The sequence below is a fragment of the Carassius carassius genome, chromosome 10 (genome assembly GCF_963082965.1).
Source record: "Carassius carassius chromosome 10, fCarCar2.1, whole genome shotgun sequence".
Taxonomy (NCBI): domain Eukaryota; kingdom Metazoa; phylum Chordata; class Actinopteri; order Cypriniformes; family Cyprinidae; genus Carassius; species Carassius carassius.
The window spans coordinates 5,525,824-5,551,590 of record NC_081764.1 but is presented as its reverse complement, the minus strand read 5'-3'; the positions used below and the strand labels follow the sequence as shown (position 1 = coordinate 5,551,590).

Here is a 25,767-nt window from a genome sequence, read left to right as displayed (position 1 = left end):
ACAAATTAAAATCCCAGTTCTCCTAAACTAAAAGCCTATTATATTCCATACGGGATCATACCGTGGATAAATACTCAGGGGACATCAAAGGAACTGTTGCAGGTATTTCTCTGTGTTACAACAGAACATCAGCGGCACAGAGGGACTCCACATAAATATTTCATCTTCTTGCCCATGAATTATGCATATTATATTACACGCCCACATAATATGATGCTCATGTCAATTTGGAGGTCCATTGCTCTATAGGGTGACGGCTATGAAATCCACCTCTCAGGTGAAATGTGATATACCACCGAATGCTTCTTCTTCTCCACAGTGGGGCGTTTGGGAATTAGTGTTTTACTGGAAAACAGGTTAAGGCTGTGGGTCACTGTGTCTTGAAGTGGAGTATCAGGGGAACTGTTGGGGACCACATAATTAAGTACCGGTCAAACCAGATAAGTCATATTGCAAATTAATTATTTAGAATAATCCTCATGATGCATACAGAGATTTATGAATATCAGACATCTGATGCTAGATAGGGAGGTGTGTGAGATTATTGCTGCGCTATATAATACAGATTTTCGAGAGTACGATAAAAAGACAATGCATGTAATACACTACTAATAGTCTTCACATTAATTTTATGTGAAATAAACTACTTTTTTGGATCCATCTGCTCTACCTTAAGATAAATCATAACTGTTGAAAGATAAACTAGATTTCCATATTTTCTTAAGAAAATATGAGCAGCGCTTGTCGGTCCAAAACTCTTGAGGAGGTAGGGTAGCAGTCGCTGTGAGTTCTGAGCAGTTCTCCTGTTTCTAGAAAACAATTTGAGAAAACAAGCATTTCTGGGTACATGAATGTATAAAAGTCCCTTATTTCTTGGTAATAAAGTTATGCAGCCTTGCATTCACAAATACATGGGTATGCTATATATCTATATATTGCAGGGGCTTCCACTTCCCCCATAATGTGGAACAAATACATGACCACCGACATTCAGGCAAATCACCCTCTGGACTAATCAACACACTCAGAATTAGCATTTCAACCAATCAGCTTAACCCCAGGGCCCCGAGGACTGTGTTTTACTGTGATCTTCATGCCCCATTATTTGAATATGTTTGCATACATTAAAACCCCATTGCGTTTATATAGAAGTCAACAATTACATTATATATTTGACAAATGGCTATGCTTTCACAGGTAAAACAATTAACCTGCAGATTATTTTAAGCAGACAGATCATTATTGAAGGCATCGCTCATACACATGCATCAGTAAACTTTTCAGCATGCATTTCAAGCAAGAAGCTCTTTGTGTTGCCATGGTGCAGATAGACTGACAGAACAAGAAGCAGGGGAGGGATTTAAGAAGAAGGGGCAGAGTCATGGAAGCATGCCTTCCTGTGATTGGCCAAGGCTGTGTCACATGTGACCTTTGGAATGCTAATGCCTAGATTCCCCCCCTACTTTCTCTCTCTCTGCTCTGCGGTAAAGCTTACAGCACAAACACAACCCAGAAATGGTGTAGGATAGCAGGAAAGCAGGACGTAATCCAGACCTAGGAAAGAAAGGCAAAGCCAAAGTGTAAGGTAGGCATTATTTATGTGCATGTTGTGAAATTCCTTCCTTTTCGTGGTTCTTAAACTAGGAGGGAAGGAATTAGGGAGAGGGAATGTGTTTGCTTTCTTACTGCATGCTTCCAGACCTGTTTCAAAGCCAGCCAGCCCAGATCTGACAGCTCGAGGGACAACAATGTGGATGTGAGGGCATTGGCCTGCTGTTGGCAAACCTATATAGACACTATTATTTAGACAGCAATCCTATTACGTTAACAAAACCTGCCATTCTTGTGTATAAAGATAAGCTTGAATGCATTACACATCACTTACATTATATTAACTACAAATCCAATGGATGGTAGAAATATTATCAGCCTTTTCACCATGATAAAGAATTGGTTACAAAGCAGTCCATCTAAAGCATATTCCTTTGAAGGTCAGTTTCCTTCATGCCAAGTACAGTGTATGTATGTGCATCAGAAAGAGTTGAGTCTGGGGTCAGGGTCAGGTCACTGTGCCCTTGGCATTCCATGTGACCCACATTAGGCCAGATTATTTAGAATGGATACCATGTGAATGAGGGCACCAGACCACAGTGCAATTGGATGATTGTGTACATGAATTGTGCATACTTTTAAACTGCTTTTCTCTTTAGCACTTCCAAGTTGGTGATTCAGCCAAATAACAACAAAGCAGGATTAGAATGAGAGGTGCAAATAAATCCAAACCAGATCCTCTACCAAAGAAAAAAAAAAAAAACCTTCTGCATCGTATTAAATCCAGAATGTTCTGATCTGTAGATTCCCAAACATGTAAAATTCTCTTCTGCCTCATGGAATTATTATGCTGCCACTTGGTTCAGGTTGTTTGCCTTTTGCCAAACACACTCACATAATTTTGATTACTTATTTTATGGTAGGTGTGTTTGGGCCTTTTTTTGTCACGGTAAATACATAATTAGTTTGAATTATCTCATACATTAATTTAAACAAATTAAATAAAGACAAAGATTATAAATTACTCAGTGCTCCTTGAATTTAAATGGTGATGTGTTTATTAAGGAGACAAATAAAGGCTAGCCATATGAAAGAATAAATTAATGAACACCTAACAACCAATGCACACATCATTATTCTGTTTTTACAATCATAATAAGGTTTGTAGTTCCAGAGGACAGTGTTGTTCTGACTTCATGTACCATGAAGCTAGATTAGCTGGCTAGCCAGGTAAATTGCAGGTTAGTTTGCACCAATCCTGGGCTTTAGGTACCACGTAAGTGGCTTGGCTTTCAGCGGCATTCATTGCCATAGTATCTTACACTCCACGGCAAACCTGTTCCGGGGCAGATTATGTTCTGGGTTAGAGATCTCAAACTGAAGCTGGACCAATCAGATGTGAGAGAGGTGACACATGTCTGACACAAAGTCACTCCTCCAGTTTATGTTGCTCCATATTAAAGGTCACTAATGCTAAAAAAAGAAGAAGTCTGTCTTTAATGATAATTACTGAGTCATTTTATGATTTATATAATTATTGTGATTCATATTATTATTATTTATCTTACACACACAAGCAATTTTAGTTTAACAGTTATTGTAATTTGTTTATTTTAAATAAATATGAATGTATACAGATCATGTATAATATAAATAAGCTGTAGTATCAAACTGTAGTATTGCACTATTAAAAAAAAAAAAAAAATCTGACCTTACATGTTCGGGTCTCTACCACTATATATTTTCAAATTTATAAACTAAGTTAACAAGTTTCACTTGTCACTGCACTGATAGAGCAATATTATTTATTTTATTAGTCCTCCTTAATTTGTCGTATTCTTCAATCTCTTAACCTTTAGCAAAACCTTTAACCTGTAGTTTTGAATCTCGCTGGGTCTCTCGCGAGAAGTAAATCACAACTTGCTTTGTGTTGCAAGGCTTGCGATTGGCTGTTCGCCAGTGATGTCACACATTCATGTGCACGCGCTCCACAAACTCAGGATCAAAGCCTGATTTGACAAAGAAAGTTGATGATCAGCATCATGGTACCAACAAAGCCGGATTGGAGAGGTTTGGTTTTGTCAACTCAAAACTAATCCTGTAACTCTGAATTTGTTCAGCTACCATTATGCCCCAGGACTAGTGTTTCCAAAATTTCAGTATTCGGTACCAATACCAGTAAAAATCCACATTTCTTAGTACCAATTTCGGTTCCAAAGCAAAACACAAAAACATGCTAGTTAATTTGGCTATACTTTTATTTAATCCAAACTGTGTAGTCTACATATTTAATTTTAAAGCGCTTTTAAAAACCTTCTAGAGTTATTCATTGAATAGTATTCATAACAGAAGCAGTGTTTCCCACAGACTTAAACTCTATTTGTAGCGGCATATATATGCAAATTCATTCTCTGCCAGCAGGAGGCGCTTGTAGAGGGGAAACATAGGTTTCCCTGGTAACAGCTGTAATCAAATAAGTGCTGCGCTCACAGACACTGTTCAGGCATTACAGGCAAGATGAAATGAAAATGGCATCGATAATTTTCTGAAGACAGACGGTTTCGTTATATTGTAATATAAAAACACACACACGTGTCATTCATTATTAGTATTTAATTAAGGTGCACGTGTGGGAACTGTGTTAGAATGTGGCGTGAGGCTGAAAACACAGGTCTTCTCGACCTGATGTGAACACATTATCTTGAAGTGTTTGTGGGCAAGTCAGAGTGTTTGTATTTTGCTGGCAGGCGGGGATTATGCAAATGTGTTACCTTGGGATGTATACTATATAAGTAACAGGCAGAAGATTAAAAAATATGACGACTTGTTAAGGTGGTTCAGAATCGACTCTTTCTTGTGAGATACAATATCTTTATTTATCATGCATTTTGCAGACTGTTTACATTAAAGGATAGCTACGAAAACCCATATGACCTGCTCTTTAAAGAAGTCGAAATATAATTTATGTGCTCCCAGACTTACTGACATGTCCACATGATGTTCACCGTGGGCTGCATCAATGACAGAGGTGTTCATGTGCTGATGTCTACATTCTCCAGACTAGCCATTGAGCTGTTCTGCTTTGTAGCACTGTGACACTTAAGACAACAAATGTTCTACAGAAAGAACATGAGCTGATTTTTCAAACTCTTGCCAAAAATAATTGGCTGAGAGTTTGTAACAAAGAAAGTGTGCAGTTTTTCCACAAACAACTTTTTTTTGGCAGGACGATTTGAATTCAAAGGTATGAATAATGGCATCTAAAGTAAGACTTTTAAAAAGAGCTGCCTGGAGAAACTTTTGGAGCAATTATTATTACTAAAAGTGCAATTTCTCACCACTGAAACATGCATGTACATGCAACATCAGGAAAAAGCAAAAATGTTCAGTTACTGTAGAAAGCAGAGAATTATTAGAATTATTAGAAAATTTGCATGCAACTTAATTCATTACTACAGATATGTACAATAATAGGGAAAAATGTTCAATAAGACAAAGTTAGTAGTATTTGGCTGGTAATGTGGTCTTAATATGTAGTCAGTGCACCTTTAATTAAAATTCTGGTGTGTTTATGAAGGAGATAAATAACCAAAACTACACTAGCTATATAAAAGAATAGATCAATGAACGCCTAACAACCAATGCCAACATTATTATTCTTTTTTTTTTTTTACAATCATAATAAGGTTTGTGGTTCCAGAGGTGCTCATTACTGACATTCATATCCTCCTTCCCATTAATAAGTATGAGGGGCCCCCTCGGTAACCCATCTTAGTGGTCATCATCAGTGTACTATATTCACAGCCTTCTTAGGGAGAGTTAATCCATCTCCTCTGCATTTGATGCTGCGGCTCTGCTGAGGGAAACAGAGTCACTTGGGAATGTCTGTCTGGGGCCGTAGTGGCTCTACTGCCACAGAATGGGACACCAATTAAATGAGTCTCAGAGGAGAAAGAAAATAGAGCAAGATGGAAAAAGATGGAACTTTTCACTGTTGTACACTACCATTAGTCAAGTAAAGCCCACCGGAAAGCTTTACTTCTATGGCTGTGATTTATTGTTCAGTCAATGGCTTGATTGTTTGTACTGCTTAAAAATATAAACTATATTAGCGCAAACTCTAATCTGCTAAATGTGACTATAAGTCATGAAGATATTAAGAAATGATAAACATTAACATAATGATTTTCCGTAAAGCTACTCTGAAACGATGTGTATTGTAAAAAGCAGTATACTGTATGAATAGAATATTAACTGAAGTTGAATAAAATGCAACATAATGCATACAGACTGATGCAAATTTAAACAGTACAATTTGTACTTGGTGTAAGAATCGACTATTTCATATCCATTATGTTAATCTATTGGCATCAGTTTAATCCCCCCCCCCCCCCCCTAAAATTCAAACCATTTCGTTTTTTCATTGCCTGGTTTTCAAAGTTAAAGTTATCTAAATAAAATAGATTATCAAGAAATGTAGAAAATGTAAATGCTACTTTTATAAATAAGTTTGTAAAATAATTATGAACAAAAGCACAAATTATATAAAATATAAATCAAATAAAACTATATAAAAAATAATAAGAATATATAATTTTATTGAACTTTATATTATCATAAATAATAATTGAAAAGACTCAATAAAAATACAATATAATAAAATAGTATAAAAATGTATAAAAAAAATTGTTTATATATAAATCTTCAATTGTCAGTGAACCCAATAATCAACACGCAGGCTGATAAAAAACTCTTAAGAGACAAAAGAGTGAGGGGGGAAAAAACTCATTGATGGGTTATCTAATGATCACCAGTGCACTGTTACCAACATTACCAGACTAGTTACCACTGGCAGACTGAGGTTTACTATGACTTTTACAGCAGTTCATTAAATGTGCTCAATTAGTCCGAATTTAGTGATGTGAGAGACTGTGAAATCAGCATTCCTTCATCTCTCAATGCTCTCACATCTGTCCTCGCCCTCTTCCGCCCCTCCCCGTGGCTGCCAACCCCCGCCTCATTTCCCTGCCCCCCACTCATTTCATGCTGAGTGGTTGAGTGAGTAACTAATATGGATCAGACTCAGACCAGACAGACAGCAGCACCCCCATCCCATCTCATCCCAGTTTACTGCCTCTTCCTCAGCTGTCCGTCTTGATTTTCCTGTCTCATCCCATATTCACAGTTTGTCTTTTTCTCTGTTCACTCTCATTCTTTCTATCCCTATCTGAATGGATGGTGCACATGTGGAAATGATGAAAACACAAGAGAAGGAGGTGATAGATAACATAAAGAATATGAATGAACTGAACAATGATGCCAAAAAGCAGAATGGGAGACTAAAATATATTGCATTTTTACTTTACTTTACTTGTGACCCTTGTTATAAAAAATAGAAAAAAACAGAATTTTCCCATCCTGCTGTTTGCAGTCATTTTGCTCTGTTCCTTCTCTTCATGCTGTTTCCACCTTGCCTACCTTCTTTCATCCTACTCATTCCTTCTCTTAACTTCCTTCTTCCACCTTAATTTATCCAGCCCCACCAGAAGCTAATCTATATGCTAATAAGTAGATGGCAATCAATGATATTCATGCCTGTCTGTGTGCAATCAATATATTACATAATAGAGAACATTTCAGAATAACACAGCCCAGAGGTATTACACAATAAGTGCCTCAATTTACTTTTCAGGACAGTGCTGTTCTTATCTTCTCCTTCGAGGTCAAATAGGCCCCCTTGGATGTATATTTTCAATTTAGTAAGGCCTCTTCAGAATGGTCTTTTGTTGTGCCCCGATTTAAACGGGTCCCAAAACCCTAATCAATTTCTGTAACACATGCAGTCTGTTTTTCATGAGTGTGTGGTTTGATTGTGATTGCCGCAGCAGTCGTAGGTTTTTACCGTTTGCTAAGTGATGCTCTAATCACCGATTATTAAGAGGCAACCTCATCAGCACACAATACTTCATCAACCAACACTGTGTGCTTGGTGTCTCTTCTTTGTCTTTGTTTTTAGTACTGCCATTAAAGGTGCTGTATGTAATTTTTTGATTGTACTAAAGCATTAAAATGCCATAATATGTTTAAAGATATTTAGGAAACTTGAGAAGTTCACATACTTGTTTCTCTGGAAAACAATGCTTCAGTTTGTTATTCTGCTTTGAAATGTCTGTTCTGTGTCGGAATGTCTGTTTTTTATTTTAACCTTATCTTAACCCAATAGTTTTTCAGAACCCTGGGTTAGGGTATTGCAGCCATGGCAGCAAGCAAACAAATTGTGTCAGAGATCATAGATCGTCATCCATCTAAAAATCTATATGAGCAAAGGAATATTATAAACACTGATAAATCAACTCATCAACTTACAGTGTAAAGCTCATCACCGTCCATTTTCAATTGCGATTGTTCCTGTTGCATGTTCTAAGTCTGGAAACTTTTGTAAGCATCTAAGGAGGAGGGGGTGGGGAAAAACAACTCTCTCCAATATTATGAATTTGGACTGCAACACCCATTTCAACCACTAGCTCTCAATATTACATATTGTACCTTTAATTATTACACTTTTCTTTACTACAAAATTAAATTAGCTTAACTGCAAGCATGAGCGGCACGTGATCAGCGCATATTTTTTCCGGCGTGCTTGTTAAGCAATGAGTGCATTCACACCGGCAGCAGGAGCGTCGCGTGAGCAGCAGTGAAGCGGGGGGTTTCGGCGCTGAGTCTATTTTTGCTGCACTCCTGATGCTCAATTAAAGTGACAACACAATTTTGATGGACGAAATAAACATGATTTCACACAAAACATGCTAAAAATGCACAGATTAAGCATTTCTAGATTTCTAAATTATGAATAAAATATGTATTGAAGATTTACTCATTTTAACTTGTTTAATTGTCATATAAGCAAATTATAACTTAAAACATTTTATCAAACTCACAACGAACAATTCATCTTGCTCAGGATCTTAAGTTACAATGGAGTATATACAGTACATAAGAAGTTCATTATTCATACATTATTGACAGATATTCTGTTAATATTGTATTCTCTAAATATTGCACACGTGTTAACTTACGATTGACGTGACAAACTTGCGCCTTTTATTTATTTACAGTTCCACAGTTACAGAAACGGAATTATAGACACAATAAATACAAATAAAACATATTGACATCTTCAATATTAGGCCTAATAAAAATATTACGAATGCTCAGCATGTTCACTTAAATTTTAATTTTAATTTTAATGAATCTCAATGACTTTAACATAATATTCTTACTGAACAACTAGCTAAAATAGAATAAATAATTATATTTCTCTAGGTCTTCAGTTACAAAGGCAGACAAAAGGCAAAAGGCACAAATTACAAATAAGGACACAAGATAAGCAGAAGACAAAACAATCGTATAAATCATATTTAGAGCTTCTAAGAAAAATATTAAGATTTAAATTATGATTTGCTAGAAACGCACATAGCCAATTTTTTTTTTTTTTTCAGCTCTACAAAAATAAATTTTGAGATTCTTACTTAGCCTAACGAGTAGTTAAAATCCAACGAAAAATTCACATTTCTCCTGATCAACTACAAAAACGGAGCTAGTAATTTACAAAGCCTAAAGCATACTGACAGCTTATAAGAAATTGATATGAATATTATGAACACACACTGAACTTGGTTAATACCACATATATATATATATATATATATATATATATATATATATATATATATATTAGTGGTGGGCATAGATACATTCTTTTAATCTAGATTAATCTCACTGTGATTTTGAAATTAATCTAGATTAATCTTTGAGAAGGGGTTTATCAAGTTAGGTGGTGCATTAGAAAAGGGGCTATAATATACAGCACTTTCTATATTTGAGTATGACTGAAACGAGCCGTTTTCCCTGCAGTGTGAAACCGGCATAAGAAAATTGAGGATAATCTTTTCTCCAGTAAAACTCACTGCCACAATGCCAGGGTGTTGCTATGTTGTTCTGGGCAGTTGCTATGCATTATGAGTGGTTGCTAGCGTGTTGCTACACAGTTTCTGAAGTATTTTGGGTTGTTGCTAGGATGTTGCCATGATCTTTCTAATGTGCTCCGAGTGGTTATTAGAACATTGCTATGTGGTTTCTAAGGTATTCCGGATGGTTCCTAGGATGTTGCTCTACAGCTTCTAAGGTAATATGGGTGGCTACTATGACATAGCTAACTGACTGCTGTTGCTAGAATGTTGCCATGCTGTTTCTAAGGTCAGAATATTGCTATGTGATCAATGTATTCTCAATGGTTACTACAATGTTACTGTGTGGTTTCTATGGTTATTCTGGTTTGTTGTTAAGATGTTGTTATGTGGTTTCTAAAATAATCTGGGTAGCCACTACAGGACAGTGCTAGGTGGTTGCTAGGTTTTAGCTTTGGGGTTTCTTACGTGTTTTGAATAGTTCCTATAGGAAGTTGCTGTGTCATTTCTAAGGTAATCTTTGTGGTTGCTAGGATATAGCTATAGTGGTTATATCCACTATATCCCATTATAGTGGATATAGTGGTTTCTATTATATTTTGAATGGTTGGTAAGATGGTGATTTGTGGTTGCTAAGTATTGAGAATGGTTGCTAAGATGATGCTCTGCAGTTTGGCTGTTAGGACAGCCGAATGGTTGCTAGAGCATTCTGGATGTATTGTTCTAAAGCAAAAAATGAATGAGCTAATATAAACTCACCAGGATTCTAGGGTGTTTTAGCATTTTAGCATGGTCTGTTACAGAAATGATTTTATATAACAAATTTTAATACTCAGCATTGAGGTTTATTGAAATACCTAACCTAAAGTAGTATCAAAACAACAATAATGATTGTATTGACAAAGACAAAATTAGCAATCATGTTAACATTTCTAAATATTTTTTAAACATAAATATAGATTTTCTAGCCAGGTCTCTTTTTCTGGGACAGGTCTTTTCCTCTGTTTAGGCAGGACGAGCCATCACCAGTGTAGGTTCTGAGATGGGGGGCTGGTCATGTTCAAATCATTACCATCATCCTCATTAGAGAAGAACCAATTGTCCAATCAGCACACAGCTCTGCAATAGGGCTCCAAAAGGCACCCCCAGTTGGCTGTCGCTAGGAAACCACAGAACTGTGAGGGGGGGGGGGGGGGGGGGTTTGCATGCGTGTGTTAGATGGAGAGAAACACGGAGAGAGAGAGTGTGTCTGTGCCTGGCGACTGGGACAGTGGATGCTAGCGGTGATCTGGCAGGATTGGGGTGCAGAACGCACACTAGACAAAGGAGCATTAGGGTCCTGAGGCATGGGGCTCACCAAGGGGCCAAACGAAGCTCGTGCTACCCCTCAGAAAAGGTAGGATCTAGGTTATTGTCTGGGAGGTGGGCCCTTGGCTAACCTGGATTTCTGTGAAATCTCTCAGTGCATGCATATTGATGCACATCTGTTTTCAATGTCACCCATTTCCATCCTCATCCTTCCATCTTACCCAATCCCTTTGACTTTTCTTGCTTTTTGGGATGGTTTGTTAATTTGTTCTGTGTTTTGGAATTACTGACAGACTTATTTTTAGCCCTGCTAAAGGTGACAGTGCATTTAATAGTTGTTTAAACTGTATGCTGTAGAGAGCCACTAATTGGCTGAATGCATAGGGTTGGTTGGACTGGAAGGCTCTGTGGGGCCCGTGACTTTGATTCAACATAAGAGCTTCCCTCTCATTAGCAGACCCACTCAAGTGCTAAATATGAACCAAGCAGGCTTTGAGCATGAGTGTATGCTATTCCATGATGCATTTCCACCATAGCACATCCTAGTGTTTACTAAGAAACACAGCTGGTATCATCTGAAAAGATTGCGATGAGTACTACCATAGTACTGTGTGTACTACTATGTGTAAGGTTGTGGGTTCTATTCCCAGGGAACACATGTTAGGTAAAAAATGTTAGCCTGAATGCACTGCAAGTCGCTTTGGATAAAAGCGTCTGCTAAATGCATAAATTTAATTTAATTTAAATTTAATTTACTATTTCTGAAGTTTGCAATATACAATCTTTCAAAATGCTTGATAAACCAAGTTTCTTTCTAGTTCCATCTGATAAATTCACCAATATCAACTGCAAAAATCACATTGTGTACATTTAACTGCCAAGCATGTGCATACATACGTTTAATAATATTCTAATTTTGTAACCATGTTCTCAGATATCCCTATGGCCCTTCCATTAATGCATATTAATGAGGCTCAGGACTTATATTTAGATTATCTAATTACAATGCCCAACTCCATTATGTTCTTTGGAGTGCAGGAAATGGCTTAAGGGGAGGCCTCATTGATATTACACCATGTCTTGGTGTAATAACAGACTTAGAAAGGGTGGGGGGGCATAATGGTTTGTTGTGGATAAAGTGGGGGCGATTTGGGGTAGATAGGGAGGGGGTTAAGAGTGTGTGGGGTTAGTGGTTCTCAACCACATGTGTGTGAGTAATTAAATGAGTATAATTGAAACCATGCCAAATTTCTCCTCTAAAGCTACCCCCCTCCCAACACAAATTCTCTTTTTGTCCCCCATCTCAATCCCATTACCACTTTCTGTCCCTGAATAACATACCCCAAAAGACAGAGAGACGGAAAGAAAAGGAGAGAAGTCATTTAAACAGCAGTGCCTATGGCGATTCCAGTGATGGTGAACCCTCAGCTGTGGCACCTATTTTCCATTCATTAGCCTTGATTACATGCTTAATGTTTGTATCATTGGATGAGCAGTCATATGATTCTCTTGTCATACTTATGATATTCATGTCTAACTTTAAAGAATGTTTCAGATTCAAAACAAGCTCTGCCCACTGCATGCTTGACATGCTGTTGATTATCACAGATAATGATTTCAACTCGGTCTAAAAACATGCATCATGTTTACAGAATGCACTTATAATGGACGCTCATGCAAAAACACATTCTGGAGAATTGAGAACACATTCTCTTATTTTCACCGAAGCTGATCAAAATACAGTAAAATATTGTGAAATATTGTTTCAATTCAAAATAACCTTTCTCTTGAATATATTTTAAAATGCAATTTATTCCTGTGATGCAAAGCTTAATTTACAGCATCATTACTCCAGTCTTCAGTGTCACATGATCCTTCAGAAATCATTCTAATATGCTGATTTGCCACTCAAGAGACATTTTTTATTATCAATGCTGAAAATAGTTGTGCTGCTTCATATTTTTATGGAAACTGATACTTTTCAGGATTCTGGTAAATAGAGTTAAAAAAGAAAAGTTTTTACCTGAAATAGAAATCTTTTGACATTAGAAAAGTCTTTACTGCCACTTTCGATTAATTAAATGCATTATTACTGAAAAATATCAACATCTTTCAAAATAAAAAAAAACTGATCCTAAACTACATCTATAGACATAAATGTGCAGTGCTTTTCCAACTTAAAACTTAAAATTGAAATTATTGTCTGTGGTAATCAACTGCATGTTGGAAAATCTTGACTTGTATTGAACCAAGATGATTTCTTTAATGCCTCTCTATAAAAGCTGACTAAACCAAAAGAGTAAAGCTTTGTTGCATCAAGTATTGTTTGACAACTTTTAACATGGCTCTGTATCACATATTGACATGGGCATCTCTTCTGACTCGATGTGTAATCCATCTTCCATTGCTGTTCTTGTGGTGGTAACTGGACACTTGTGTCCGGGATGAACTTAAATGCAATTATAATGTCATTTTGATATATAATTATAATGTCACATAATAAGCTGTAAACACACTTGGTCATGTAAACGTGGTAACCTGGAGTAAGGTCATGAACGGTGTAAGCATAAACCGGTCGCAACAGGTAGTTTTTTTCCTCTCACTCCGATTTCACACGACATGTGAAAGCAATAACCCGCTTTCTGTTGGTTTATTGAAGTGTGCATGTGTGATACGTGACAGGTACGCATTGTTAGTGCAGATTTATGCGCATCTAGACCGAGCAAACATCTTGCAGTAAAGAAAGAAGGAAATACATCACAAAAGCAGACTTTTTCATGACTCAGAAAATGATAAAAATGTGTTCTCATCTCGTACAGCAGAAGTAGACGTGGTTCAGTCACAATGCCACATTTATAACGGCATGAGAGGATAATATAGGCTATGAGCTGTAAGTTTCCAGACATGTTACAAGCTTAATTTAACATCACAGCTGACAGATGTATGGAATACTCTGAGTCAGATATGCAAATTATTATATTTGAACGTCACTACAGGGAAATAACCTGATTTATTAATGAAGTCATGTAAACACAGCTTACTTGAGTTGTCAGGTTAATGATGTGCATGTAAACGGGGAAAACAGGTTATATTTGTGAGTTATCAGCTTACTGGTGTGCATAAACGTGCTCATTGATATATCATATCACACAATTTTGGCCAAATTGTGCAGGCACAACATTTTTGCTCTTGAATTTTATCATAAAAATCACAATTTATTTTTTTCCCCAAATCGTGCCGCCCTAATTGACCCTTCACAAAGACCTGCCCCCCTTAGTTACTGTTGCTATGACAAGCCATACAGCTCTCACGCTACACATGATGTTCTCATGCAGTGAAAAATACATTGCAGAGTAAAGAGAAAACTGACAACACAGTCCGACAGACAAAACAGAGCAGGTTACTTTTGGTATGAAACAAAGCAAAACAAAAAAACAAATTTTTTCATTTTTTAAGAAATTCAAACAATAAATACAGTTTTATGGCTATTTTATATCCACTAGTTATAGCATGAAATAACCACAGAAAACCATTTTTCAAGTTGAAGTCCACTGACGTTAATCTACTCTCCTGTCTGGTTTGTTGGACAAAAATGGCAGATTCGCCTGTCAATCAAAGTCCCTGCAAAGGGCCAATTACCATTCAAAAACATGGCATTTTCTTGGTACTGTCTAAATAACATGATACCACTTTGATACTCTTTATGTTAACGCATCAAATTTCATAACTATCAACTAAAAATAGCTTCAGTGTCTCGATGATCTCAACAAAAGAAAGGAATTTTTTTAACATGAATTCACAAATTCTTATTCTTTGTCTCTCTCAGCTTGCGTCGAGTTTGGCAGCGGTGTGGTCGTGGGTCAAAGGTGAAGCATCGGGGCGGCACTATGGAGGGTGAGCAGAGCACTCCTGCCTCCAGTGCTAGCAGCAGTACAGGCACCAATACCTCCACCACTAACTCCACAGGCACCACCAGTGCCTCCACTGCCAGCACTGTCAGCTCCACCAGCAACAGCAGACCGGCCGTTCCACAGATATCTGTATACAGCAGCATACCTGACCGACAGACTGTACAGGTGCGCGTCACACTCACCCTAAAACTGAACCATCTGGCAGAATCAGTCAGTTCAAATATGGACAACTAAGTTCAGAAATGCATAGTAACTCTGTTGATAATATTTTGTGCATGTTTACGATTCACCACATGTCTGCTTGTCGAACTTACATGTATAATCACTCACTGCATTGCACCACACATCACTTTGTTCTTGCTTAAATGTTTAATTATTGGACTTTAAGTCCATACTGCCATCTGCTGGTATGATTATTACTCCAGGTTCATTATTGACATTATTAACATGTAATTTAAGTGGCTGGGAATTAGACACTTGCTAGATTTCAGCCAAATGTGATATTGATAATCTTATATTCAATTTAAACACTGTAATAATCATTAATTTGATGCTTTTTTTCAAAAATAATAATAATAGTAATATGAGGGGCCCAATACAATGTTATTGCTGTTGTTGTTTTTGTTATTAACATTAATATTGTTAATGATAATAATTATTATTATTTTGATCATGATGTACAGCACACTTCATGCATAAAATGCAGCTCAAAGTGCTTTACATGATATGAGTTAATGGCAAAAATTGGCAACATCCAGTCAGACTAAAGTAGTTAAATTATTTAAACTGCACCAATGTTCACTTAATTGTGTAAAGAAACCTAACTATATATTTATATATATATGATATTGACATAGAAATATACTGCATAGCAGGAAAGACCCAGCTGTATTCTCAAATCAGTGCATGATCAGACACAAGCAACACTGTTCATTAAACTTAGTTCAGGCTGCACTTTACTCATGCCAAGACCAGGGGTCAGGATGCCTGTTGCCTAGCAACTGTGTGGTTGTGGGCAGTTCAGTGAGGACATAAAGGATGAGACAAACAGAAATGCGGGATAATGGTGAACATAGCTGGGAGAAAACAATAGAAAGGTACTATTAGTGACGAGAACGAAGCACTTCTCTACACTATTATCATGTAATGAACGTGTTGTTTGAACGTCTGCTCTGACTATTCATTCAGGTATTTATCTTGTTTTGATTCTGTTCTGAATGTTATGGGATGCTAGCTCAGAATCAGTATTACAGAACAACTGTTAAACTAGGTAGGTGTTCATATGGTTTGCAATTTTTAGTAAGTAACATTATTATTAGAGTTTGACAATACAAAATATTTTTTTTTATATTGGATGTATATTTGGTTGTCATTAAACATAAATATCATAAAATGTAACATCCTATACAATATCAATGGATTGTTGTTATGAGTTATTACACTTGCAATGGCTTATGTGTATATAAACAAGTATTGAAATACAGTAGCTAATATTAAACATTTTCTTAATCATGTAATGTTAATATGATGATAATATTACCATCATAAACATCAAGGCTGACCTTGAAAGAAAAATGGGAAGTGATATACAACAGAAGAATCTGAGATACTGGAATGTCTTTCAAGTTTGTTGCAGTTAATTTTCTGACCAAAAGGAGGAGACAAATACAAATTTTATATATATATATATATATATATTATGTTTTTGATTTTTTTTTTTTTTTTATTGTATATGATGGAACAAAGCAAAAAGTTGCCATGTAAGAATGAAAAGATTCTGATTTCAGTCTGACCTATAAAAAAATTTTAACTTGGAGCCACTTATGATTTAATTTAATTTGATTTAATTTATCAGTGTGATGAGTGGTGCAGGTGTCGCTCATTATAATTTACTCCACGGCCTCGCTCCGTTTCCCACGGCTCTCGGCCCTGCCCCGGCCCGGACCCACTCATCACAATCAGCTTTGGCAGATGTTTCTCTCAAACATCTTAAGACGAATACAATAGAAATACATGATACAAATGTTAACACGTTATGGGCTATTGGTTAGAGAGTCGGACTTATATTCCAAAGGTTGGGAGGTTCGTGTCTCAGGTCCGGCAGGAATTGTACTGTAGGTAGGCGGAGTGAACAACCAGTGGTCTCTTCCACCCTCAGTACCACAACTGAGGTGAGACCCTTAAGCAAGGCACCAAACCCCCAACTGCTCCCCTGGTGCCGCAGCAATATGCCTGCCCACTTGAGTCACCATACTTGGCCACACTTCACTTCATATACCAATGGAAACAGAACTATAAAAATGCAGACGTGTCTCCCCATTTAAATGATGATTTCTGACTTTGATTGTTATCTTGGCAAATATGAGCAACAAGTTTGAGACACTACTTAGATTAAAAACTCAAGAGGGGATGTAAGATTATCAAAGTCATTTTTTTTTCAGGAAAAATAAAAAATCCTTAAAGAATCTGCAGAATTTGCTAATCTCATTGCTCTGTATGTGAAGCAATTTCGATATTATTGACATTGAATCTATGTTCTCACTTTTTTTTTCTCTCTCTTGAATGGTAGGTGATCCAGCAGGCTCTACACAGGCAGCCCAGCACAGCGGCGCAGTACCTGCAGCAGATGTATGCAGCTCAGCAGCAGCATCTGATGCTCCAAACGGCAGCTCTACAGCAGCAGCACCTCAGCACAGCGCAGCTCCAGAGCCTCGCAGCAGTGCAGCAGGTCAGTTACAGTAGCATCCATAGTCTTCTACAGCAAGACATACACATAATACACCCAAATACACTTACTGTACACTCTCTGTCTGACATGGTTTCTCCCTCTCAGGCCAGTTTAGCAGCTGGCAGGCAGAGTTCGAACCAGAATGGGACCCTGTCTACCCAGAGCGGGTCATCACAGACCACAGTAAGCTATTATTTGGATGCAGCCACTGAAAACAAGCACATTATAATCACGTCAATATCTTAGTTTGCATGTGACATAACATTCAGGCTGCTAATGTCACAACTCCGTCTCTCTTTTTCCCACAGATTAATTTAACCACGTCCCCTGCTGCTGCTCAGCTGATCAGTCGTGCACAGAGCGTAAACTCCGCCCCCTCTGGGATAACCCAGCAAGCTGTGTTGTTAGGCAACGCCACAAGCTCCACCCTCACAGCCAGCCAAGCTCAAATGTACCTGCGGGCCCAGATGGTGAGCACACCTGTATAACCACAACACAAGAGTCTTTCATGCTTGTGAAGCTGCTTTCTATATTATATAGCCTATATATTTAGGAGTGAGACATTGACTCTTAATCAGTCATTGCTTTCTTGCTGAATGCTAGAAATAAATAGGTTGAATTCGGTTAAATTAGGCGACTGATAATAAATGTAAACAACATTTGACCCTTTACTTTAATTAAATTTTTCTAAGCAATATATCACAGATAAAGCACCTAACAATTCTATTTACAAGTAAAGTTGTAATATATTTAATGTAATGTCTAGATAATTACTCCAGACTTTTTTAATATATACAATATATAATATATAATATATATAATATATAATATATAATATATATATATATATATATATATATATATATATATATATATATATATATATATAAAATGAAAATAATAGTTGAAATATGCATAATCCATGTTTTTACTGTTGTAGTCTAATGCCATGGTTGTAATCTAAACATGGTTCTGCATACTGGTTATACTGCAAACTGGGTAATACTGGGTATACCAGAGTATGATGGAGAGCTTCCTGAGGATGTGATTTTAATGAGAATCTTTGTGTGTGATTATTTTAGGCTCAGCAGAGTAATCTTGTGCATGTAGCCAGGAGTCTGGGCCGAGCCGTCCCTCTGTCCCCTCAGCTGATCCTGGCTCCTACAGCTACAGTAACTGCTCTACAGTCTGACACTAACACAGCCAAAAACACACAGTCTGCCTCTGCGCAGGTACACACACGTGCTGATATACACTACTGTAATACAACCCGAATTCCGGAAAAGTTGGGACGTTTTTTAAATTTTAATAAAATGAAAACTAAAAGACTTTCAAATCACATGAGCCAATATTTTATTCACAATAGAACATAGATAACATAGCAAATGTTTAAACTGAGAAAGTTTACAATTTTATGCACAAAATGAGCTCATTTCAATTTTGATTTCTGCTACAGGTCTCAAAATAGTTGGGACGGGGCATGTTTACCATGGTGTAGCATCTCCTTTTCTTTTCAAAACAGTTTGAAGACGTCTGGGCATTGAGGCTATGAGTTGCTGGAGTTTTGCTGTTGGAATTTGGTCCCATTCTTGCCTTATATAGATTTCCAGCTGCTGAAGAGTTCGTGGTCGTCTTTGACGTATTTTTCGTTTAATGATGCGCCAAATGTTCTCTATAGGTGAAAGATCTGGACTGCAGGCAGGCCAGGTTAGCACCCGGACTCTTCTACGACGAAGCCATGCTGTTGTTATAGCTGCAGTATGTGGTTTTGCATTGTCCTGCTGAAATAAACAAGGCCTTCCCTGAAATAGACGTTGTTTGGAGGGAAGCACATGTTGCTCTAAAACCTTTATATACCTTTCAGCATTCACAGAGCCTTCCAAAACATGCAAGCTGCCCATACCGTATACACTTATGCACCCCCATACCATCAGAGATGCTGGCTTTTGAACTGAACGCTGATAACATGCTGGAAGGTCTCCCTCCTCTTTAGCCCGGAGGACACGGCGTCCGTGATTTCCAACAAGAATGTCAAATTTGGATTCGTCTGACCATAAAACACTATTCCACTTTGAAATAGTCCATTTTAAATGAGCCTTGGCCCACAGGACACGACGGCGCTTCTGGACCATGTTCACATATGGCTTTCTTTTTTGCATGATAGAGCTTTAGTTGGCATCTGCTGATGGCACGGCGGATTGTGTTTACCGACAGTGGTTTCTGAAAGCATTCCTGGGCCCATTTAGTAATGTCATTGACACAATCATGCCGATGAGTGATGCAGTGTCGTCTGAGAGCCCGAAGACCACGGGCATCCAATAAAGGTCTCCGGCCTTGTCCCTTACGCACAGAGATTTCTCCAGTTTCTCTGAATCTTTTGATGATGTTATGCATATTGAAATTCCTTTAGTTTTCATTTTATTAAAATGTAAAAAACGTCCCAACTTTTCCGGAATTTGGGTTGTACATCCACATCCAAAAGTACCCATGATTGCACAAGCAGTTCTCATTTGAATTCGTGAATATGCTGTTTAAAACAGTTATCTTCATGAAGCATTCATAAAATCTTGCATGGCTTGATGCACAAAAATCCTAAAGGATTATTTATAGGATTACTTGGTATTTCAATTATAATTTGGAACATTTATTGTACATGTATTCATTCAGCAGACTCTTTTATCTAGAAATACTTTAAGGAATCAATCCGAAAAGAAAACCCTGATATGTTTGTTAATTGGATAAAATGTTCTATCCTTGACGTCAGAAGGAAGCCTGTAGCCCCCCACTTTAATGTCCAATGCAATACTGTTAATTATATTACCAATTACTAATAATACAAATTAATAATTATACCATAAATATTCCAATATTTAATAATAATGAATAGCATAGGAATATTAATAAATTGAATCATAAAAAAAATCCAGTTTATCCAGTAGTTCATTTGTTAAAGATCCTTATTTGATCACATGAGGATTAGGACCATCATAATTGGCTCCAATTTCTAATAAATATTCCAATAGAAGTAGTGTGCACATTACATTAGGATCTTTAGCCTATGTAATTCTATGCAAAATATTACTTTTTAAATACAACAACTTAAATGTTTTATATATATTTCAATATAAAAAAAGGTTTATTAGTACATTTATAACTTTCCCAGGTGCAGAATCTTGCCCTGCGCAGCCAGCAGGGGGCGTCTTCCACCTCTCAGTCCTCAGGTCTGCAGGCACTGAGTTTAAAGCAGACCCCCGTCTCCATTCAGCCCACCCCACTCATCAAAACATCCAGCCAGAGTGCTTCCAGCTCAGACACTGGGAAAAGCAATGTGAACACTGCTTCCACGGATGGAGTGAAGAAAGTAGAGGAAGGGCAAACCGAGATGAAAGCAGTTAACATGAGTCGTAATGTTTCCTCATCACATCCCTTACTCGCACCAGGTAAACTCAGACCCATATCACCTATAGTGCCGCTAAAATATTACAACACCTGATCTTTTCTAAGAACTATTTTACTTTTCTGAGGCATTTTTTGCAATGAGTGTTTTTTCTTTCTCAATTTCACACGGTGTTCTCTCCACAAAGATGCTCAACAAATTCAGTTACTTCTAGTATCTTTTCTTACTTTGGCTTATATTTGAGCTAATAATGTTGTCATCAAGCACCTTTTATCCAAAATGGTCCAGAAATTGTTGTGTGTGTGCACATTTGGTCTTTAAACAAACTGAAAGCTTCAATTAATTTAAACAGAAATGCACTCTTATAAGCTCCAGCTTCACATGTCTGTCCATCATGTTACACACTAAGTACCAAAGAAAGGAGAAATGCACCAGAGGCTACATTTGTTCTACATGGCTTAAGCTCAAGTGCATTAATGCATATGTGGCCTTTGAAGGGCACGCACTTTCTCAGATGAGTCTTTCAGTGCCTGTCAACATCTGTCAACTGCCATCCATCATTCCTGTGGTCTTTAATCATAACAGCTCACACAGGGCAAGTATCCTGCACACTCAGAAGCAGGTACTTGGACGTGTCAAGGCTGGTAGAGATTCTGCTATGTGTTTAGTTTTTTTTTTAAATTTAAAAAGACCTAGATTTTTTTTTGTTACAAAAAAAAATTTTTTTTGTAAATCTTAAAGGGTAGCTCCAGGGTTCAATATTAGTACCAGTCAAGTGCCAAAAGAAGTTAAAATAGGAGTTTTCTATTTAAAAAAAATACTTTTCCACATCAGGTCCAAGAATAAAAGGAGGTAAAAAGTGGCGAAGAACAAAAAAAAGGAAAAAAGGAAGGGAAAAAAACACACACACATTTCACATTCCAGAAAAGAAGAAATGTGGGATAAAAGTATTTATAAATACTGATGATTGATGGTTGGGATAAAATAAAGACAACTGGATATTTAAAAGAGGTATATTTGTAATGAAACGTGCTTCTCTTTAGTGTGTAGCTACATTTGTGCATCAGTATAAACTCGCTTCGTTTCAGTTTCTTGATAGAGCTGCATTTCTTTTCTTTCACATCATTTGCAGGTGCACGGTTTATGCCACTGTTTATGTACAAAAATACCAGAATGACCGAAATGAAATGCTTAAACAAGCTTCAGTTTGATTGAACAAGTGTGTTTGAGAGGGTCCAACTGAGCCTCAGTGGGTTGGGATGTTGTTTCCATGGCAGTGTGCTCCAGAGAGCTGATGTGATCTGTTATGATGCATGGTTTACCCTTGTACATAAATGATATTCACAAATCTGGAAACTCATCCTGGATTATTCTCTTAGATTAATTGTTCAGTTTACTTTTAAGAAATGTCCTAATGTTATTAAAATCTGAATATTAGATTAAAAATAATGTGTACTTGGATACTAGAAAGAGACTGGACTGGAGATTTTGCTATAAAAAGTCTTACTATTTGCAATAAATATGATCTCTTGAGAATATGATTCCCAGCTGATTGTCCGATTTCACTCCTTGTTTTTGTTCTGTAGGAACAGTGAAAAATGGTAAAAATAGCTTGATTTGAAGTTGAATGCACTCTCCCTTTTATTTTTGTAACAAATGATTGAGACTATTCCTTTGAAAACCACCACACACCAGAGGGCTTGTTAAAAGAAAGTATAAAAGACCCACAGATATCAACTGCACTCAAACTACTAAAGTGAAATCATCCTCAAAAAAAAGCTTACTGGAGTTAAACTGAGCACAGTCTAAGACACTGATCTCTTCTGAGAGTATCCTCTAGAGATACATATCCTCTATCTATACATACAGGTTTTTGTCTCGGGAAAAGTGTTTCTCTATTCGCAAGATACATGAGAGATTTCAGAGATCTGATTCAGCCCAACATGCGAAAATGTACATATTGTATGTCTTCAAGCATATATGTCATTGTTTTAATGTGTTATGTGTTGTGGCTTTGCATATAGCTGAACGTTCAACAGGAAATTTCGGGGTTTTCCAGGGTTGCGATCTGCAGGGAATAACTCATCAACTCCTTATTCTGAACATCCGGGAGAAAGAGAGAGTGAGAGAAAGTGAGCACAGAGGATTGAGTCATCTGAACACACCATCCTACACCATTCACATTAAGATGGAAGAACATTCCCACACTGAACCTTTTCTGTTTGCTATTAACAGTTTTAAAGAAAGGCTGTATTTGTTCCTGATTTCTGCTTTGTATATCCTGTGTGCATTTCATGTAACAGAACACACAAGCGTATATATATAAACAAAAACCACATGCTAGCTAACTTTCCAACCAGTTGAGAGTTATTCAGATTCTTTTTGTGATCTCAACGTGCCCAACTCTTAAGGTTTTGTGTGCCTGAATGTTCTCCTGCTGAGTTAAAATTTTATTTTAACACACTTTCCTGCAATTCTTCCAGTCAAAAACCTAATCACAGTTTTAATACTCATCCAGTTTCCAATGTTGTAGTCCTGGATACAGAAGTGGTACTGGAAAACCAAAGCACTGAGACGAATGTTATTAGATACAGAAAAGAAAAAAAAAAGACAAACTGAACAATAAAAAAAAGTTAAACTAAATTTGTTGAGATGGAGTCAAGGTTCCCACACATTTGACTTTGTATGACTTTTCCATGTAATTGCCATGTTTATGAGTTCCTGGATAAATATTTTAAAGAGACATTTATATTCAGACTGATTCACTACTGAAAATGGATTTATAAACTGTTTCCAAACGGATTCATTGACTAAATAAATTTGCTTACAAATCAGAATTCACTAATGGCTTGCAATGTTACTTTAACAAGAGCATTATTAAATTGAGAAAAAAAAATAGAGCATATGGATTATAACTTTTGAAGTTTCCAGGGATAGAAAACTGAATTTTAAAATTCCCATGACTGAGGGAAACCTGTGCAGTTTAGGAATTTACTCATGCCAGCTTGAAAGAACATTGTCTAAATGTATGAAATTACATGTACCTGTTACTGTTGTTTTATATTTGCAACCTTTAGTGTAATGTGTAGTCATGTGAAACAGTATGTAATAGTAAGTGTTTGTCTGTGGTTTCTCTTTCCAGCGTATTCCCAAATCCAGCCACAGGCCCTGATTAAGCAACAGCCGCAGCAGTTTGTTATTAAACCCCAAGCCCCACCCACCTCAAGAACCCAGCCCCAGTTACTGCAGACCGCCTCCGTCCAGCCCCACCAACACACAGCTTCACTTGCCATCCAGAGCTCCGCCCAGACTTCATCGGCAGCAGGGACCATTCCAGTTTTGTCTAAACCAGCACTTCACAACCAGGGAACGGCTCAAAGTCAACAGGCCACCATCTTCCATTCAACTGTAAGCCACCATGCACTTAACCAGCATGGCTCACACACAGGCCTGACCCATGCAAAAGCTCAACCGGTCCAACTGACAGCCATCAATCTCCAAATCCAACCGGCACAAAGCCAGGTAATGGACTCCCTTATTACAGCCTTATTATAAATTAAAGATAATGTATACAAATCAGAAGCAACTAACTACTTCTATACTATTTAGAGTTCAAGACTTGTTCAAGATGACAAGGAGAAGCCCACCTCTTTGGTGGTAAGAGAGATTTGTCCCCCAGTACAAATGCAGCCAACCACTACAACCCAAGGCACCGACCCCCCTGAACAATCCAAAGCTGATACTGTAAACACTACATCTCAAGCTCAAGGTACGGTGGACAAATTTTCACATTTACAGAATCAGAATCAGAAAGAGCTTTTTGCCAAGTATGCTTCCGCATACAAGGAGAAGCCCATTACAAGTATGGTTTCACAATCAAATAATGCAGTCATAAAACTGCAAGTCAATACATGATTACTAGAACACAAAGATTCCATGAAAACACAGTAATAACCACCTTATTATACCTCTTTATATACACTTTTTCTGTCTCTCTCTCTCTTTCTATATATATATATATATATATATATATATATATATATACACACAGGGGTGTCGGATCATCGGCCATTAGGAATGCCTATGCATAGGGCCCGGGATCTTGTGCAGCACCCCTGTATATACATACACACACTATTTAACTTGGATCAAAATACGGTTACAACTACGTTTTCAACTAAATGCACATACAAATCTGCCTGTTATCTGCACTTCGAATTCCCTCAATATTTTGTGTACAAGTATGCAAACCATAAAAAAATAATTTAATCATTAAAATACAAGGATTTTAACACCCACATGGTGAACCACATTTGCCAAAGAAAGAGGTAGTAGGATGGGGGTGGCATGCAATTCCCACATAGAGCAATATGGACTAGAATTGACTCTGGGCCAGTCACGTGACTTCCTTGCCTGGCTGAAGGAACTAGCAGCTTTGCTGCACAATCAGTCAGTACCTTAACAGACAAACTGGTTTTGGACAAGGGTATTTTCCTACCATCAGATAATGCCCAATATAACCTGCATAGAAGGCACAACCGCTGCCACCAGCCAGTGAAAGATTCATTGAACCTCTACAGAGTCATGTGACCTGCCACTCGAGGCTGCTGCCATCCAGAGAAAGACTGAACCGCCTTTCTGGCAGAATGTGCAGCGCTCGTGCGTGGGAGTGGAGCACTAGAAAAGAAGCAGCGCATACTGCGTGTTGCGTGGAATCACAAGCGTGGAGGAGTCTGGATACTGTCATTGGTATAATCAGGCGTGTGGGAATGAGGCTTACCCCGGGTTTTGAGACGGAATTGAGGAGCGCAACTGTGGGAAATGACTTTTTATTGCGCTTTGTCGGTAAGCTACAGTACGTCTTGTGTTTTTGTTAGTGGGCTTAAAAGAAAAACGCGACGTAAC

General features: G+C 37.4%; 1 protein-coding gene across 4 annotated transcripts in view; it reads left to right on the top strand.

The window, feature by feature from the left end:
• The first annotated feature begins 1,454 nt into the window (after positions 1-1,454).
• Positions 1,455-25,767, top strand: part of LOC132151609 (polyhomeotic-like protein 2) — a 30,608-nt gene continuing 6,295 nt past the window's right edge. The window contains exons 1-9 of one of the 4 annotated variants that reach the window (XM_059559826.1): positions 1,455-1,580; positions 14,653-14,902; positions 17,307-17,465; positions 17,571-17,648; positions 17,774-17,935; positions 18,548-18,697; positions 20,629-20,905; positions 24,005-24,384; positions 24,472-24,631. In XM_059559826.1, coding sequence (XP_059415809.1) covers positions 14,714-14,902; positions 17,307-17,465; positions 17,571-17,648; positions 17,774-17,935; positions 18,548-18,697; positions 20,629-20,905; positions 24,005-24,384; positions 24,472-24,631 — 1,555 coding nt within the window. In that variant the 5' untranslated portion in view covers positions 1,455-1,580; positions 14,653-14,713. Of the gene's footprint in view, positions 1,586-10,764; positions 10,915-14,652; positions 14,903-17,306; positions 17,466-17,570; positions 17,649-17,773; positions 17,936-18,547; positions 18,698-20,628; positions 20,906-24,004; positions 24,385-24,471; positions 24,632-25,767 lie in introns of those variants that run through there. The other 3 variants (XM_059559825.1, XM_059559824.1, XM_059559823.1) reach the window with 3 other exon arrangements.